The sequence below is a fragment of the Alosa alosa genome, chromosome 12 (assembly GCF_017589495.1).
Source record: "Alosa alosa isolate M-15738 ecotype Scorff River chromosome 12, AALO_Geno_1.1, whole genome shotgun sequence".
Taxonomy (NCBI): domain Eukaryota; kingdom Metazoa; phylum Chordata; class Actinopteri; order Clupeiformes; family Clupeidae; genus Alosa; species Alosa alosa.
Window position 1 is genome coordinate 25,629,815 of NC_063200.1, and position 15,325 is coordinate 25,645,139.

Here is a 15,325-nt window from a genome sequence, read left to right on the forward strand (position 1 = left end):
GCTGAGTGTGTGTGGGGGGGCTGAGGCAGGACACCCCCCCCGGCCCCCTTCAAACACACACACACACACACACACACACACACACACACTCCCCACCCTTGCCAGCCCCCTTCCTCAGATGCATGCCCAGCATGCAGAGCGATGTGGGGGTCATGAATAAAGCATCAAACGGAGCGGTGCGGTGCGGGGGCAGGTGATGCGAGGCATTGTGGGGGATTCTTGGGTCCTGCCGGTTTGGAGCAGAGCAGCGGAGAGCCGGCCGGGTGTGGGGGCGGGAGGAGGGAATCTGGATCTTTGGCTTCCTCCCGACTTCAAACACTCTGCACGCATCTGCTCCACGCTAATGGATTCTTCAGACACGACTAATTGAGCCTGATCGCCTGGAATCGGGCCCGGGCGGTTCGGCGAGAGAAGGAGCGTGTGGTATGGCCTGCCGCTCCGATAAGAACGTTTGTTCTTTTATTAAACGCGTCATGGACCTCCCAAAGAAAAGTTCTCTTTCGCTCTACATTGTGAAGATATGATGAAGTGATTGGTCAGGCCAGACCAGGCAGTGTGCACTGGCTGTCCCCCCCTCTTCCCTCTCCAGTCATGTGGTGCGACGTGTCAGGCAGAAGGCTCGGAGGGTGCCAGTGGAAATCCCTCTCCGGAGGTTTAACACTCCCGGGTCAGCGCGTGTGACCGGGGCCCATCGCCTCCGAGCCGAGGAGCACTCACCCGTATCAGTCGAGACGGGGGTGTCAAACTTCACACCACTGCCACACTGCTGCTGCTGAGCTCAGGTTAAAGCTCACCCTCCCTCCCTGCACTAAAAAAGAGCAGTCAGCTTTTCCCCTCCCTTCTTTTCCCTCTCCCCTCTCTCTCTTTCTCTCTCCCCTCTCTCTCTTTCTCTCTCTCTATGGTTCTCTCTCTCTCTCTTAAAGAATTGGTGTTTCAGCCATCTGATTCAGGGATAATGGCCCATCCTCTAATTGATGGCATGACTCTGTAATGCTAAATGAAAGATTGCCTGAGAGGGAGCAGTGCTCACAAGGTGCATTGTAGTGGACTTGTGTGTCACTGAGCTTCCGATGAATATTGGGATTTATCATCTTGTTGCAAGCTGTTAGGCTGTGTTGTGAGCTACACAGACTGCTCTTTGAAACAGGAGAATGTCCTGCTTCTTACAGCTAGGCAACTCTTTACAACTCGTCTCCAGAAATCGGATTACAAATAGCAGTTCTCACTGTCGCTTTGTTTAGTCAATTGACAATTGGAAGTTTCTCGGCACTGACATGGGATGTTTTTCAGTGACAGGAAAATGGGCCTTTTAAAAGGCCCTTATGGGAAGGTCTTATCATGTGCTTTTAGTTGAGCCAATTCAAGCATCCTGACTATGGCATTGAAAGTGCTTTGATTCTGTTTTCTATCATATTAGTTGATGTTTAATTGCATGTGACTAGCCGGCCTTCAAGGCCCATTCCCAAAGTTTGGGACTTTCCTTAAATTGTCATCAGGCGATACACCAAGTATCCCAGAGAGTTCACATTCAGACATTTTATGATTGGCAATGGGCTTTTACAGTGCATAGCCACATGTGAAGTTAATTATTTGCTGCCATCCAGTCTAGCAGTATATAGCTTTATCTTATGCACAGTTATCTTAGCTTCATTCCTGTTTTAACAGCCACAGGGGTTGATCCATTTATACCCTCTGTGCTTATCTCACAACTGATAAAGTTGCAAATCTCAATTTTGTGTCAGCTTTTTTTAAAAAGCTAGTTATAACATAATTATTTAATCTAGTTTGCATACATAATTTATTTAATTTAACCAAATGCCATGAAATTTCATATAATAGACTATAGTATTTCCTGTACGCAACAATCTCTAAAGCACTAGAATTGTACCCTGACTCTACCACTGAGAGGATTTAAATGTACAATGTCCCCTTTACCGATGTTAAGCACATATTAAGTGGCTTCTGAGACGTTTGTCAGCTGCCCACTGCCGTGGTCTCCGTGGGCTGACCCCTGGCTGACATAATTAAGATGGAGATGATTTTAGTGGCCCTATTTAGTGTGGTTGGTCTGGCTTGAGAGGCAAACTGGTCATCATTTTTATAGCTAGGGCTTGCTGAGAAGGGCACCAGAGAGCTGAGCACTGCCCCCTATAGGACACCACAGGCAAACACCAGTCTAAGCATGGCAGGCATTCAGTGAAAGAGTTAAGAGTAAAGACCTAAGAACTAGTTCTTGTCTGATCCAAATAAAAGGCACAGCAATTGAAAATGAAAATGATGTGGTTTGGTGAGCGTAGATTACGTACGTTTAGAGTGTGTAAATAGAAATGGAACCAATTTTGTTTTTCTACTCTTGCTCACGCCATGGGTGTTTGTGAGACATTGTGTTCTGTGTGTAAAGCGCCTGCTGGTCTGTGGCCTGAGCCTGCGGAGTGGAGTGCAGAGGAGAGGAGAGGAGAGGAGTGGAGAGGTGCCGTTTTAAAAACAGAACGCCGTGTCTCGTGGGTGCTGATATGGATCCTTGGGATTCCTGGAGTGGCCAGCCTCGTCCGATGCATTTGGCATGGGAGAGGGCCCGACTGGCGGCAGACTGCGCTGTGGGTGTCAGTGTCGGCAGCAGAGGCTTACGAAACGGGCCGAGTGTTGACACAGCAGAGATTTTTTTGGCACCAGGAAAAGTAGGGGAGGAGAGGGAGGGGAGCGGAGGGGTGGGGGGTATGGAGGAAGAAGAAGTGGAGGAGTTGGAGGAGGAGGAAGAGGAGGAAGTGGCGGCAGACCTTCGGCACACCATTTGCCCCTGCCTGGTGGAGGAGCCAGTGTGGCAGACATGCGGCTTGACGACTACCAGGCTTGGAGGAAGAGTGTGAGTTTTCACACACCCGCCAGTTGGGCTGACCTCTCGGGTTTCTGCGCGTCCTCTCACATGGACTGAACCCGAGAGCACTGCGCTCTTTTTGTGTTCCTGTTTGCCTGCAAAGTAGTAAATGAATCTTGCTGCTGTCATCAAATGTCAACAGATGAAGATAGTTCAGGCCCAAGAGAAGCCAGGGCTGGTCCGTTTATGTATGTGTGTTAGAGTGTATGTGCGTGTGTGTGTGTGTAGAGAGAGAGGGAGAGGATGTGTGTGTGTGTGTGTGGTGTGTGTAAGAGAGGGAGAGAGTATGTTTAGTTTGTGTGTGTGTAAGAGAGAGATACATATAGTGTGTATGTGTGAGAGAGAGAGAGAGAGTGTGTGCGTGCGTGCGTGCGTGCGTGCGTGCGTGCGTGCGTGCGTGCGTGCGTGCGTGCGTGCGTGCGTGCGTGCGTGCGTGCGTGCGTGCGTGCGTGCGTGCGTGCGTGCGTGCGTGCGTGCGTGCGTGCGTGCGTGCGTGCGTGCGTGCGTGCGTGCGTGCGTGCGTGCGTGCGTGCGTGCGTGCGTGCGTGCGTGCGTGCGTGCGTGCGTGCGTGCGTGCGTGCGTGCGTGCGTGCGTGCGTGCGTGCGTGCGTGCGTGCGTGCGTGCGTGCGTGCGTGCGTGCGTGCGTGCGTGCGTGCGTGCGTGCGTGCGTGCGTGCGTGCGTGCGTGCGTGCGTGCGTGCGTGCGTGCGTGCGTGCGTGCGTGCGTGCGTGCGTGCGTGCGTGCGTGCGTGCGTGCGTGCGTGCGTGCGTGCGTGCGTGCGTGCGTGCGTGCGTGCGTGCGTGCGTGCGTGCGTGCGTGCGTGCGTGCGTGCGTGCGTGCGTGCGTGCGTGCGTGCGTGCGTGCGTGCGTGCGTGCGTGCGTGCGTGCGTGCGTGCGTGCGTGCGTGCGTGCGTGCGTGCGTGCGTGCGTGCGTGCGTGCGTGCGTGCGTGCGTGCGTGCGTGCGTGCGTGCGTGCGTGCGTGCGTGCGTGCGTGCGTGCGTGCGTGCGTGCGTGCGTGCGTGCGTGCGTGCGTGCGTGCGTGCGTGCGTGCGTGCGTGCGTGCGTGCGTGCGTGCGTGCGTGCGTGCGTGCGTGCGTGCGTGCGTGCGTGCGTGCGTGCGTGCGTGCGTGCGTGCGTGCGTGCGTGCGTGCGTGCGTGCGTGCGTGCGTGCGTGCGTGCGTGCGTGCGTGCGTGCGTGCGTGCGTGCGTGCGTGCGTGCGTGCGTGCGTGCGTGCGTGCGTGCGTGCGTGCGTGCGTGCGTGCGTGCGTGCGTGCGTGCGTGCGTGCGTGCGTGCGTGCGTGCGTGCGTGCGTGCGTGCGTGCGTGCGTGCGTGCGTGCGTGCGTGCGTGCGTGCGTGCGTGCGTGCTGCGTCATTTACAGGGGCCAGCGAGTGTAGCGCGCCCGGAGCTTGACGGCCTCTCCCCCGTCATAAACGGACCCCGGGCGTCTGCAGAGGCCAGCACGGGCCGTTTTTTTATTTTTTTACGGGGCAGCTGGGGGCTTTAGGTGCGATTCCTCACACTCGCAGCTCTCGTTCTGCCAGTTGCCCGAGCGCTGTTTACTTAGCGAGCCGAAGAAAAGGGGAAAGTAAACAGAGCAGGCGCACACTATTGTTGGGAAGACGCACAGGCGCCGCTCTTTATATGAAACGGGATGGAGGTCAACTGGATGTCTCCAGCGAGGCAGCTTGTTATTATTTGCCCTCTTTTGTTTCAGCTTTTGTGCTCTAACTCTTTCTCCCTCTCTCTCTCTTCTCTTTCTCTCTCCTTTTCTTTCTTTTTATCCCTCTCCCCTCCCTTCTCTCTCCTTCCCTTCTCCTTTTTTACTCTCCCTCTGTCTCCCTTTCTTTTTCTCCCTCTCCCCCTCCCTTCTCCCTCCTTCCCTCTCTCTCCTCTCCTTTTTTTACTCTCCCTCTATCTCCCTCTCTTTTTCTCCCACAGTCCAACAAAGTCCCAGTGGTCCAACATCCCCACCATGTGCACCCCCTCACTCCCCTCATCACGTACAGCAACGAACACTTCTCTCCCGGCACCCCTCCCTCACACCTCTCCCCTGAGATCCTAGACCCTAAAACAGGTATGCAGCTCTCTTCCTCCCCGGCTCTCTCTCTCTCTCTCTCTCTCTCTCTCCCTCTCTCTCTCCCTCTGTCTCTCTCTCTCTCCTCACTTCCCAGCGAGCCGTTTCAATTACACCCACACAAAATGTCAAGCAGCAGAATGAATGCCCAGTACAGTGTGCATTTTAAAGCGATCTACTATATGGGGAAACCATAAAGAATGTACCGAGTTGCACATAATATGCATACATAGTTAACCATTATACAGCTAAATATAGTCTGCTTCTGTTTAAGATGCCTATTATGGGTGGGTATGTATAGTTTGGCTTCCCAGAGGTTCTTTTTATATCATAGCTATTGTGTTGCAGTTTGTCTGATTCAGACTGATTTCACCATATTCCATCTGTTAGGTATTCCACGGACGCCCCATCCGTCTGAACTCTCCCCATATTACCCCCTCTCCCCGGGGGCAGTGGGGCAGATTCCTCACCCCTTGGGCTGGCTGGTTCCTCAGTAAGTCTCCACTTCACTCTCTGTGTCCACCCTACATTATTGTTATCACATTTGAATCCTACTTTGTACAGTACACACATTTTTTTTTTTTTTTTTTATGTTTCTAGCATCTATGCATATTTTATCAAAATCTTTATCTTGCTGCATATAAAATGTTGAGTAGCACACTGTGCTGTACTCTTTAAATGTCTGATCTGATGTGGCATGGCCATAATGTTGACTGTCTACTTTTTTATCCCTTCCCAGACAAGGCCAACATATGTACTCCATCCCCCCAGGAGGCTTCAGACACCCGTACCCAGCTCTGGCCATGAATGCCTCCATGTCTAGGTAGGTTAGACAAGCAAACACTGTTTGTACTGCCACAGCCATCTCTCTCTCTCTCTCTCTCTCTTTCTTTCTTTCTTTCTCTCTGCCTCTCTCTCACTCCCTGCGATGCTGCTTGCTTCTGTCACAGACTTGCTGACTCTGAAGCCAGGGAAGTGAATAAATGATCATTCGCGCCGTCCTGGTGCTTGTGTACCGTGCTCCGGTGAACAAACCAAACGAACGCTTGTCAGGCTTTCTGGGCTCAGCCCTTTCTTCTCTCTGAAATTGCACAAAGAATAAAATTATGCTGCTAAATTTTTCATGGATTCCTGTCAGAAGCCACGTAGCAGCACCTTTGTTTCTCATCAGCATGGAGAGAAATGCTACAAAAATGGATAAAAAAAGTCTTTTGAAGTGCACCCCTCCCCACTTCTGCGACTTTGAGTCTATTAGCTCGTCGTGTTCAGATGAAAGGATTGCATAATCAATGGGGAGTTGAGTTCGTACATCAATGAGGCAGAAGCGAGAAGCCTTGAATGTATTATCTGACTGCAGTGGGTTTGAAAGTCATATGAGAGGCTAGTTGTTCCCCTAAAGAGTTGATTCTCTCTCTTTTTTCAAAAGCGATATGAAGTGCTAGGGTGCATGTTGTGAGAGTTGACAACTTTATACAGCCAGAAAACTGACTCTGGTGTAGATCTACTGTAAGATCCCGTGTCACAAGAGAAGGAAACATTGTTCTATTGATCCTGTGCTTCGGTGTGCATTCTGTGCAGATATTTGTATTTTATTTATCAGCTCAAGGTATATTGTTTTTCTCTTTTCTGCTATGATGTGGAAAAAGCCCCCCCCCACACACACACACACACACACACACACACACACACACACACACACACACACACACACACACACACACACACAATCTCTGCTCTGATCCTGGTATAAAAAATCATGATATCTTTTATTTAAGAATGCTCTCTTCTTTTTAGTCTGTTTGACAGAGTTTTGTCTTTCATGTCATAGTGACCTAATAGGAGTTTGGTAAAAAACATGGCTTTAAATGTGGGATCGGGGATAGAGGTGCTGCTTTTTTCCTGACGCAGCTATATAACAATGTGCTATTGTGTTAAGCATTGAGAACTGGGCTTGGAGGCTCTGTGCACAGGGTTTGTGAGGTACGACTGCTGTTTGTTGAATTCTTCATGTGTCCACAAATTGTGACTGTTGGACAGAAAAAAAAAAATGTAATCCAATAATGTTTGGGAGCGATTGTGTATAGTTGACAGTAGCTCTGTGCTTGTTGTGACTGATTGCCCTTTGGTTACCACTTGCTTGACCATGCCCCCTCTCCCCAGCCTGGTGTCCAGCCGCTTCTCTCCCCACATGGTGCCCCACCCGTCCCACGGCCTGCACCAGACGGGCATCCCGCACCCAGCCATAGTCTCGCCCGCTATCAAACAAGAGCACCACGGCGAGGGCGGCAGCAGTTCCATGCACGGGTATGTTTTAGTCTTTTTTTTTCCTCCCCTCTAGTATGAACACAACACAACAGAGCTTCTGTTGACCTGATTAAGAGGCCAGGGGTCAGAAATGGGGCACAGCACACACACACACACACACACACACACACACACACACACACACACACACACACACACACACACACATACACACACAGGCAGTATCCAACATCTACAGCTAATGTCATACACCAGCGAAACACTGGGGCAGCTGAAAGCAGTGAATCACATGGTCACAGTACTTGGCACAGCCGCTGCTGAAACATCCTCCCTGAGCACAGACAGACATGCTGCACAGTCTTGTAACCGTCATCCTTTCTCCGTGCAGGAAATCTTCTGTACCCGTCAAGAAGGAAGAAGATAAGAGGCCACATATCAAAAAGCCCTTAAATGCCTTCATGCTCTACATGAAAGAGATGAGGGCCAAAGTGGTGGCGGAGTGTACACTTAAGGAGAGTGCGGCCATCAATCAGATACTGGGCAGAAGGGTGAGGACACTTTCTCTCTCTATTTCACTCTCACTCACTCACTCACTCTCTCTCTCTCTCACACTCACTCACTCACTCACTCACTCACTCACTCACTCCCACACACACACACAGAAGTGTTGAATTTCTTATCAATCTGTAATTTATATCTATTTCTGTCATATCTGATTTGTAAATCAGGGGAACATATTTTCAGCTATTGTTATGTAACTAGTGTGCCTTCCAAATAACTTTAACTATTACATAAAACTGTTGGTCACATGACATACTGAGAATCTGACCATTCATTTCCGTGCTTGTGTGTTTGTTTTTTTATACAGTGGCACTCCCTGTCTCGTGAGGAGCAGGCCAAGTATTACGAGCTGGCGAGGAAAGAGAGGCAACTGCACCAGCAGCTCTACCCCGGCTGGTCGGCTCGGGACAACTACGTGAGTGTTTCGCCCCATGACAGGACTGACCGCAGTGGTTTCAGCGAGAATGCTTTTCCTGTAAGCGCACTCCTTAATAAAGCTCATTTGATTCACCGTGCACGTGTTTGTCTCCACAGGGCAAGCGGAAGAAGAGGAAGAGAGAAAATAAGCCTGACGGCTCACCACAGGGTAGGTGGCTTCTCTGTGTCCATTCTTTGGTCAGTGAGTGGACAAACTGTTGCACCAAAATATAGTGTTGTGGTTGATGTGATCCATTTGCAACACGCCATACAGTAGATTGCATCACTGTTGGCAGTGGAAAAAGCACTTTGAGTGTAAAAGTCCCCCCACACACTTGTGCACTTCTTCTCCAGTAGCCCTGAGTTGAGCCTTTCCCTCTCCACCATTTTACTAACCCATGTCTCCTCTACTCTCCCACAAGCAGCATACGAGGTTCAGTGCTAACACTGGCTGGTATGTCTGCTCCCCTGAGCTGCTTGCTGTAGTCTCATGCTGTAGTGTTCATGATCTCTCTGTCAGTCTCTCTCTCTTTCTCTCTACGCTTCTCTTGCTTTCTCTTTCCCTCTCTCTTTCTCTCTCTCTGTCAGCCCCTCTCTCTCTCTCTCTCTCTCTCTCTCTCTCTCTCTCTCTCTCTCTCTCTCTCTCTCTCTCTCTCTCTCTCTCCTCTCTCTCTCTCTCTCTCTCTCTTTCCCTTTCCAACTCTCTCTGTGGGCCAGTGTGTAACATGTGCAACAGTGTGTTTTTCCCATATCTGAATGTTTCTCTGGGTTTTCCTGTTCACATTGGTATGTGCCCCTCTGTTTTATAGTGTTCTGTTTGGGGCATGGCCTTCATTTCACACACACTCCTCTTGTTTTATTCATTCATAATTCACCAGTTAAATGGACATGCAGTGTCCGCATCCCATAAAATGGTAGTCCACCACTGTCCACCACCTGAATCAAGGTTTGGAATCAGGGGATCCATTCACTATGATTGTGCTCATCCATATTCTCGTGTCTTCCTCAGAAGAGAGCTTCTCGCCGCCGCAGAGCAAGAAGCCCTGCATGCCGTACCTGTCCTCAGAGAAGATGTGCGACAGCCCTACCTCCTCCCACGGCAGCATGCTGGACTCCCCGGCCACGCCGTCGGCCGCGCTGGCCTCCCCGGCCGCCCCCGCTGCCACCCACTCCGAGCAGGCCCAGCCCCTGTCCCTCACCACCAAGCCCGAGGGACGCTCCCACCACCACCCCCACCACTTCCCCCTGCCGGGCAAAGCCTCCACCAGCAGCTCCTCCTCCTCTTCCTCCTCCTCCACCTCATCTTCCTCCTCCTTGTCCTCCATCTCCTCTGCCTCCTCCGGTCACCCCAGCCTCTCGCTCCACCTGGGCTCTGCTGGGGGCCAGCACGCCTCCCTGCTGTCCCGGCCCATCCCCTTCACCTCCCTGCACCCCTCCATGCTCTCTCCAGGCTCTCCCTACCACCAGGCAGCTCTGCACTCCCACCATGCCCTGCTACAGACACAACCCCTCTCCCTGGTTACCAAATCGTCAGATTGAATCAAAATGTTTTTTGTTTTTGTGTTGTTTTTTCGTTATTTTCGACAAAAAAACTTTTTACAGCTGTATATTGCTTTTTACCTTTTTATAGATATTAGACCATTTTTAAAAATAGTATGAAAAGGAATAATTATTGGTCAATATTTGACCACCCCTCTGTTTTGCTTCTCTCTATGAAACAAAGTGTATTTTTTTGTAAATTGCCATACGGTTACCTTTTACAATTGCATTTCTCCAATGTTCTCTTTGTAAAAAAGACAAATGTATAAAGTTTTCCCCTCCATCATTTTTTTTTAAAATGAAAACAAAATACCATTTGTAGTTTTTAGTTCAATCTAATGGTAGTTATCAGTTTAGGAGTTAGGAGTGTTCAGTACTGGCTTCCTGTTATACTTTTGTGAACCACCTCACCCTTTCCCTAACCCTGTGTGTGTGACTCTCCTAAGACTCCATAGATAATAAACCTCAAGTTATTTCTAAAGACTCCATTGTGTTTTTAAGCGAAGATGCTTCATGTGATCATGCCCTGTGTGTTGAGTAACTCCACTCAAATTAGCCCAAATTACAGTGTTTGACATTGCTCTTGTAAATCAAATCAGGAATTCTTAGTAGTCTTTCGCTTGCAATAAATATGTCCACCCCTGTGGATTTTTATTTTGTAAAAAAGTATCACTGATGGAGGAAAAAGCGCTGCGCAGTAGGTGGTGAAGGATTTAAACTGGACCCGACCCAGCATATGTGGCACTGCACTCCAGCTTTTTTACAATCATGTGTTTTCCGAACATTTTCTCGGCCCCAGCTTGAAACTCAAACCCTGAGGATATAGAAACTCCAACTGTAGCTTCTTGTCTGCCTGCGCACAACTCGGCATGGGGTCCCCCAAAAGTTTATGGCCCTCCACGAGTGTAGCCCCCCCCCCTCCATTCCCCCGTTCGTTTCTGGACCATTTATCTGCCTTCTTGCTCAGGGGCTCGGCGTAAATCACGCCACGGGCCCCCAGACCTGCAGGCCCCCAGACCCCGGGGCACAGGCCACAGCTGTCCCCTCCATCACTCACACATAGGCGGCGTTGCCTCGCTCCGCCCCACCCACCCACCCGCACTCCCAACGAGCTCAACAATCACTCGCTTGTTTGTCAGGTGAGAGTTGGCCTGAGAGGTTTACCCTCTTTAGCCTGAAAAAGGGCTAGGATGTTCGTGTTGTAATCAAGTGTACTTGAACAGGAGGTGTGTGGGTGAATGTGAGTCATTACATTAACAGATTGTAGTGTTTGTGTTTTGTTTTTTTTCTGTACAAATTGGACCAAGTGATTAAGCATAATCGAAGGGAGATTATAGAATATCACAAAATAATATGTCTCAGGGTTTACCGTTTTGAGCACAGCGTTGAATTTATACATTAAGGCAGTAAAAAAGATTATATGTGGTCAGTGGCAGAGAAATGTCCAAACAGAAAATGTTCCCACAAAATTCTCGAGATCTTTATTGCGCCATTATTTGTAGCTTGACTCTCTGCCACAGCTTTAATGAAGAGGTTTGGAGAGGGAGCCCTAGGAGACCTCATTAGCTATTTCAATTAGCAAAGAGCATGGAAGGTAGGTTATGAGTTTCTGTGGCCCTTGGGATGCTGCAGGCTGCCAGGGAACAACCAATTAGGCCTGCGAGAGAGAGAGAGAGCTAACTGGGAGATGAAGTGACCCAATAAGCCATCTACACACAAACACTCACAGACTGGGTGTAAGAGACAGACACGAGAAATAAGTCCTCCAAGTTTTTGGATACTGGGTACACATTTTGAGTGCTTGAGTTTATTTCAATTTACATTTGTTTTGATGATGATTTGAGGCCAGATAATTTAATTAGTCATCTAACTGTATTTAGAACATTATACTGCAGTCCATATAGTTAGCATCCAAATCACCACAGTGAGAAATACTTGATATTTGCTTCGCATATCAGTTTAAATGTGGAAGTTTAGAGTGCAGTGGTCACCTTTCACCCTTACAACCATCATGTCTTATGTGAGCTTCTCACCTGAACACTGGAAATGTCCTTTTGCATTTCACCACTCTGCCAAGCTGGAAGGGAAATCGATTGCTTCTTCCTCTCATCAACATCCCCTGGACTCCAGGGGCTGCTCTGTGGAGGTTGGCTACCCTGCTGACCAACACTGAAATAGGGCCTCATAAATGTTTTATCCATAGCCTTTTGATTACCCCTAAAGTATCTGACATTAATGAAAGGGGCAACAGTTAACTGTGAGTGGTGGTGTATTTACTGATCATTATCATTTGTGCATAAGGGCCGGCTCTCTCTCATCAGTATGTTGCCATGATGTAACTCAACAAGGCAATAAGCTTGAGTCCCACTCACTGCAGTTTATAAATTGTGTTTGGATTTCCATTCTGGTTACATAACAACATAGTTGTTGTTTTTTTAAGTGCATCCATCCTTGAAGACTTTGTGAAACACTGACATATACACTCTCTGTGTGACTAATAAATTTAGTTAATAAATGAATGCTGGCCAGGTTAACGATGACTGTCTGTATCACACATGAGACCTGGCATGGATTTGCAACCACCCGAGCTTAGGAAAGTGGATCAGTGAGGAGGAACTGCTACGTGGTGGGCAGCGCATTAGCGTGGAAAGCCGCGCGTAGGCCTACAGCTCTCCGTCATCTCCGTCTCTCTGGTCTGTCCTGGCTGATTCCCGCTGAGTGACGGCACTGAAATTTTAATGGCCGAGACATTTGAAGTGAGCACAACAAACGGACTGAGAGATGAGGCCCCCCTCGCGAGTGCTGCTGCAGCCCAACGGGACTCCTGGGCCCCGTAAAAACCTGAGCAAGTACAACTTTCCCCTGATTTAGTCAATTTTCCAGAAAAGGTTTCTTTTTTCCTCAGTTTTCTTGTCTTTTCTTTCCCCCTTTCCTCCAATCAAGTTGGTGAGAACATCTTGTGCCCATTTAATTGCGCCATGTGAAAATATTCAGGGGATTGGAATGACTTTGTCAAGCTGTTTGTTGTCTGTTCTTTTAGCTGTTGAGGTTCAGCAGAATTGTACTCTATGGCTGATGTTGTGGTGAAGACAGGCACAGAGTTACTTCAACTTTAACTTAGACAAGCTTTGGTCTTGCCATGCACCACCAAGGAAACTGCAGAATGGACACAGCCATAATTTCAAGATCACCAGGGCAATCAATTCCGGGCACTGTGGTAGACTGAAATGACAGGTTTTGAGCTCAAATGACAATTCAGCAGGCGGCAATCAAGGTGCTAAGAATGGCTCAAAATTGTGTTTGGAGAGAGATGCGTTGCTAGGTACCAGGCTTTATGCAGCCCTGTGGGTGTTTTTGCATTCAGTGGGATATGCATGAATAAGCGCTAATTTGGGAATAAAATGACACAGTATAGGTATACTAGGCACTTGAACTTGGAATGGGGTCATACATGAAGTTGGAGCGGAATCAGACATTAAAAGCACTTACTTTTCAGAGGGGAGGGATCTGACAACTGCTGACTCAGAGAGATAACATTTCTGAGGTCTGAGACTTTGGAAATGGAAATCTGAAAATGGTCGCACAGATATTACTGGCATACCACAGTAAAAATGTAGCCTTTTTTTCCAACATAAAATAAATCTAAGAAAAAATCTTTTCCCCCTGTGCTGTATCTAGAGTGGCTGTCACATTCTTCCCTGTTTCAGAGATTTTTCGGCATAGAATACAAATGTAATATGTCCTACTGTTTGAGGTTTGGAGTAATGATGTTGACCAATCCTTCATATTTTGGTCCAGTAAATACTGCATAGTGTAACTTTTGTGTATAAAACAGTCTTAACCAAAGCGTTGACCAGACTCTGAGGTGATTCATGAACTCAAATCCTCTGCAAATCATAAAAGGTTTGCATGAATACTACTGCATGGGCAAGACTGACATCTGCTGTTCATTGCAAGACATATAGTTTACTGGTAGCATTAGGTTGCCCTCCACTGGTATCAGAGTGAAGAACACTCAAAATCCAATCAGTACCCATGTCAACAACAACAACATTACAATAGAAAATGTTTCAAGAAAATGTTTGAAATGCTTACTTTTTTCCCCTATACAAAATGATTGCAAAAAAGGAATTGCACATATTGATCATCAGTTCCTGAATTATTTATATTGATCTGATCTTTCAACTTAAGATCTCATAACTCCCTGAAGCAATCTATAATTTATGAGTGTATGCCATTAGAAATGTATCCTACAAAAGTCTGCATTTCATATTTTGGATTTTTTCATTTAAGTTTTCTAAAAGCTTTTTTGGATGTTTCATTTAAGTTTTCTTTTAGTCTAGGACTAGGCTTGACTCATGTCTGGGAAACAGGCCCATCAACTTTAGTTGATCAAGTTTTTACGTGCCCTGTCTGTCTCATTAAAGGCCCTCAGGCCAATGATACAACATATTTCCAGGGCTCCATTTCCCAGCACCTGTGGGCTGATGCACCAGGCCATTAATTATGAGCGCCTTATATTCCAGGCAAGACCAATCAGACAAAACCAGAATTTGGTTTTGGCAGCTGCCTTCTGAGGTTGGCATGTATAATAGCTCTAATTGCAATCTCTGATTCAACACAACAGACTACTGTATTTGGTTTGCATTTGATAAAATGATAAAGGATTGTTGGCAAAATGTGTATGTGAACTTTCATCTCATGTAACAAACATGTGTTGCAGTCACGACATGCACATGTATAGAACTATTCCCCCATGTTGCACAGATAGGGAGATGCAGTGGAGTGGCCAAGGAGCCGGACTAGCAGTTATGTGTTTGATGGCTGCCACCGTTGTGCCCTTGATCAAGCCACTTAACCCTGTGGTGTCCCAGGGAGACTGGGTATCGCTAAGTTTCTTTGGATAAAAGTATCAGCCAAATGCATAAATAAATACGTTAAGATAAATGGTCGACACACATCGGCAAACCTTATGAAAACAAAAGGTTGTTTAAACCCCTGGGACCTGTGTGTGTTTTGTGATGCAGTGAGGACAGAGAACACAGTTGAGAACCAGAAAGTTGCCAGTTATAAGTGAAAAGGATATTAAGTTTAACGCATGGTCTGTATGTTTTGGAACTATTTCTCCAGTTGGCCGAGTTGGCTGTATTTTTCCATATATTTTGAAAAATGTGGGTCTCTATTGAGCTGAGAAAGCTGTATTCATGGCAAGGGACTTTTTTTAACATGGAAATAATGTAGTTTTAAACTAAAATGTTTAATGTGTATGTTACATGTTAAAGGAACCATATGTAAGAAATGTATTTCAGTTAATCATAAAATGGCCCTGATATGTCACTAGACATTAAGAAATCATGAAATACTTATATCACTGACAACAGTTCGGCCAAGAAATCATGTTCATGTTGTGTTTTTCAAATGGCCTGTAATGTTTGTGTTTTTGGCATCAACTCAGGGGGAGGGAGGGATACAACAGTGAAAGTGATTGCAGCACCAGTTTTGGCCATCAATATATATGAAATATTATATGAAATAAATAAAGTTACACCAGATTACAGATTATTCTCAGAAGTTCATTGAGTACAGTCC

At 47.7% G+C, this 15,325-nt stretch overlaps 1 protein-coding gene across 2 annotated transcripts in view; it reads left to right on the plus strand.

The window, feature by feature from the left end:
* tcf7l1a (transcription factor 7 like 1a) overlaps positions 1–10,219 on the plus strand; it is a 28,086-nt gene extending 17,867 nt beyond the window's left edge. Inside the window, exons 5-12 of one of the 2 annotated variants that reach the window (XM_048259185.1) lie at positions 4,819–4,954; positions 5,345–5,447; positions 5,694–5,777; positions 7,115–7,258; positions 7,608–7,767; positions 8,088–8,195; positions 8,315–8,366; positions 9,210–10,219. In XM_048259185.1, coding sequence (XP_048115142.1) covers positions 4,819–4,954; positions 5,345–5,447; positions 5,694–5,777; positions 7,115–7,258; positions 7,608–7,767; positions 8,088–8,195; positions 8,315–8,366; positions 9,210–9,736 — 1,314 coding nt within the window. In that variant the 3' untranslated portion in view covers positions 9,737–10,219. Of the gene's footprint in view, positions 1–4,818; positions 4,955–5,344; positions 5,448–5,693; positions 5,778–7,114; positions 7,259–7,607; positions 7,768–8,087; positions 8,196–8,314; positions 8,367–9,206 lie in introns of both variants that reach the window. The other variant, XM_048259184.1, reaches the window with a different exon arrangement.
* Positions 10,220–15,325: the final 5,106 nt, after the last annotated feature.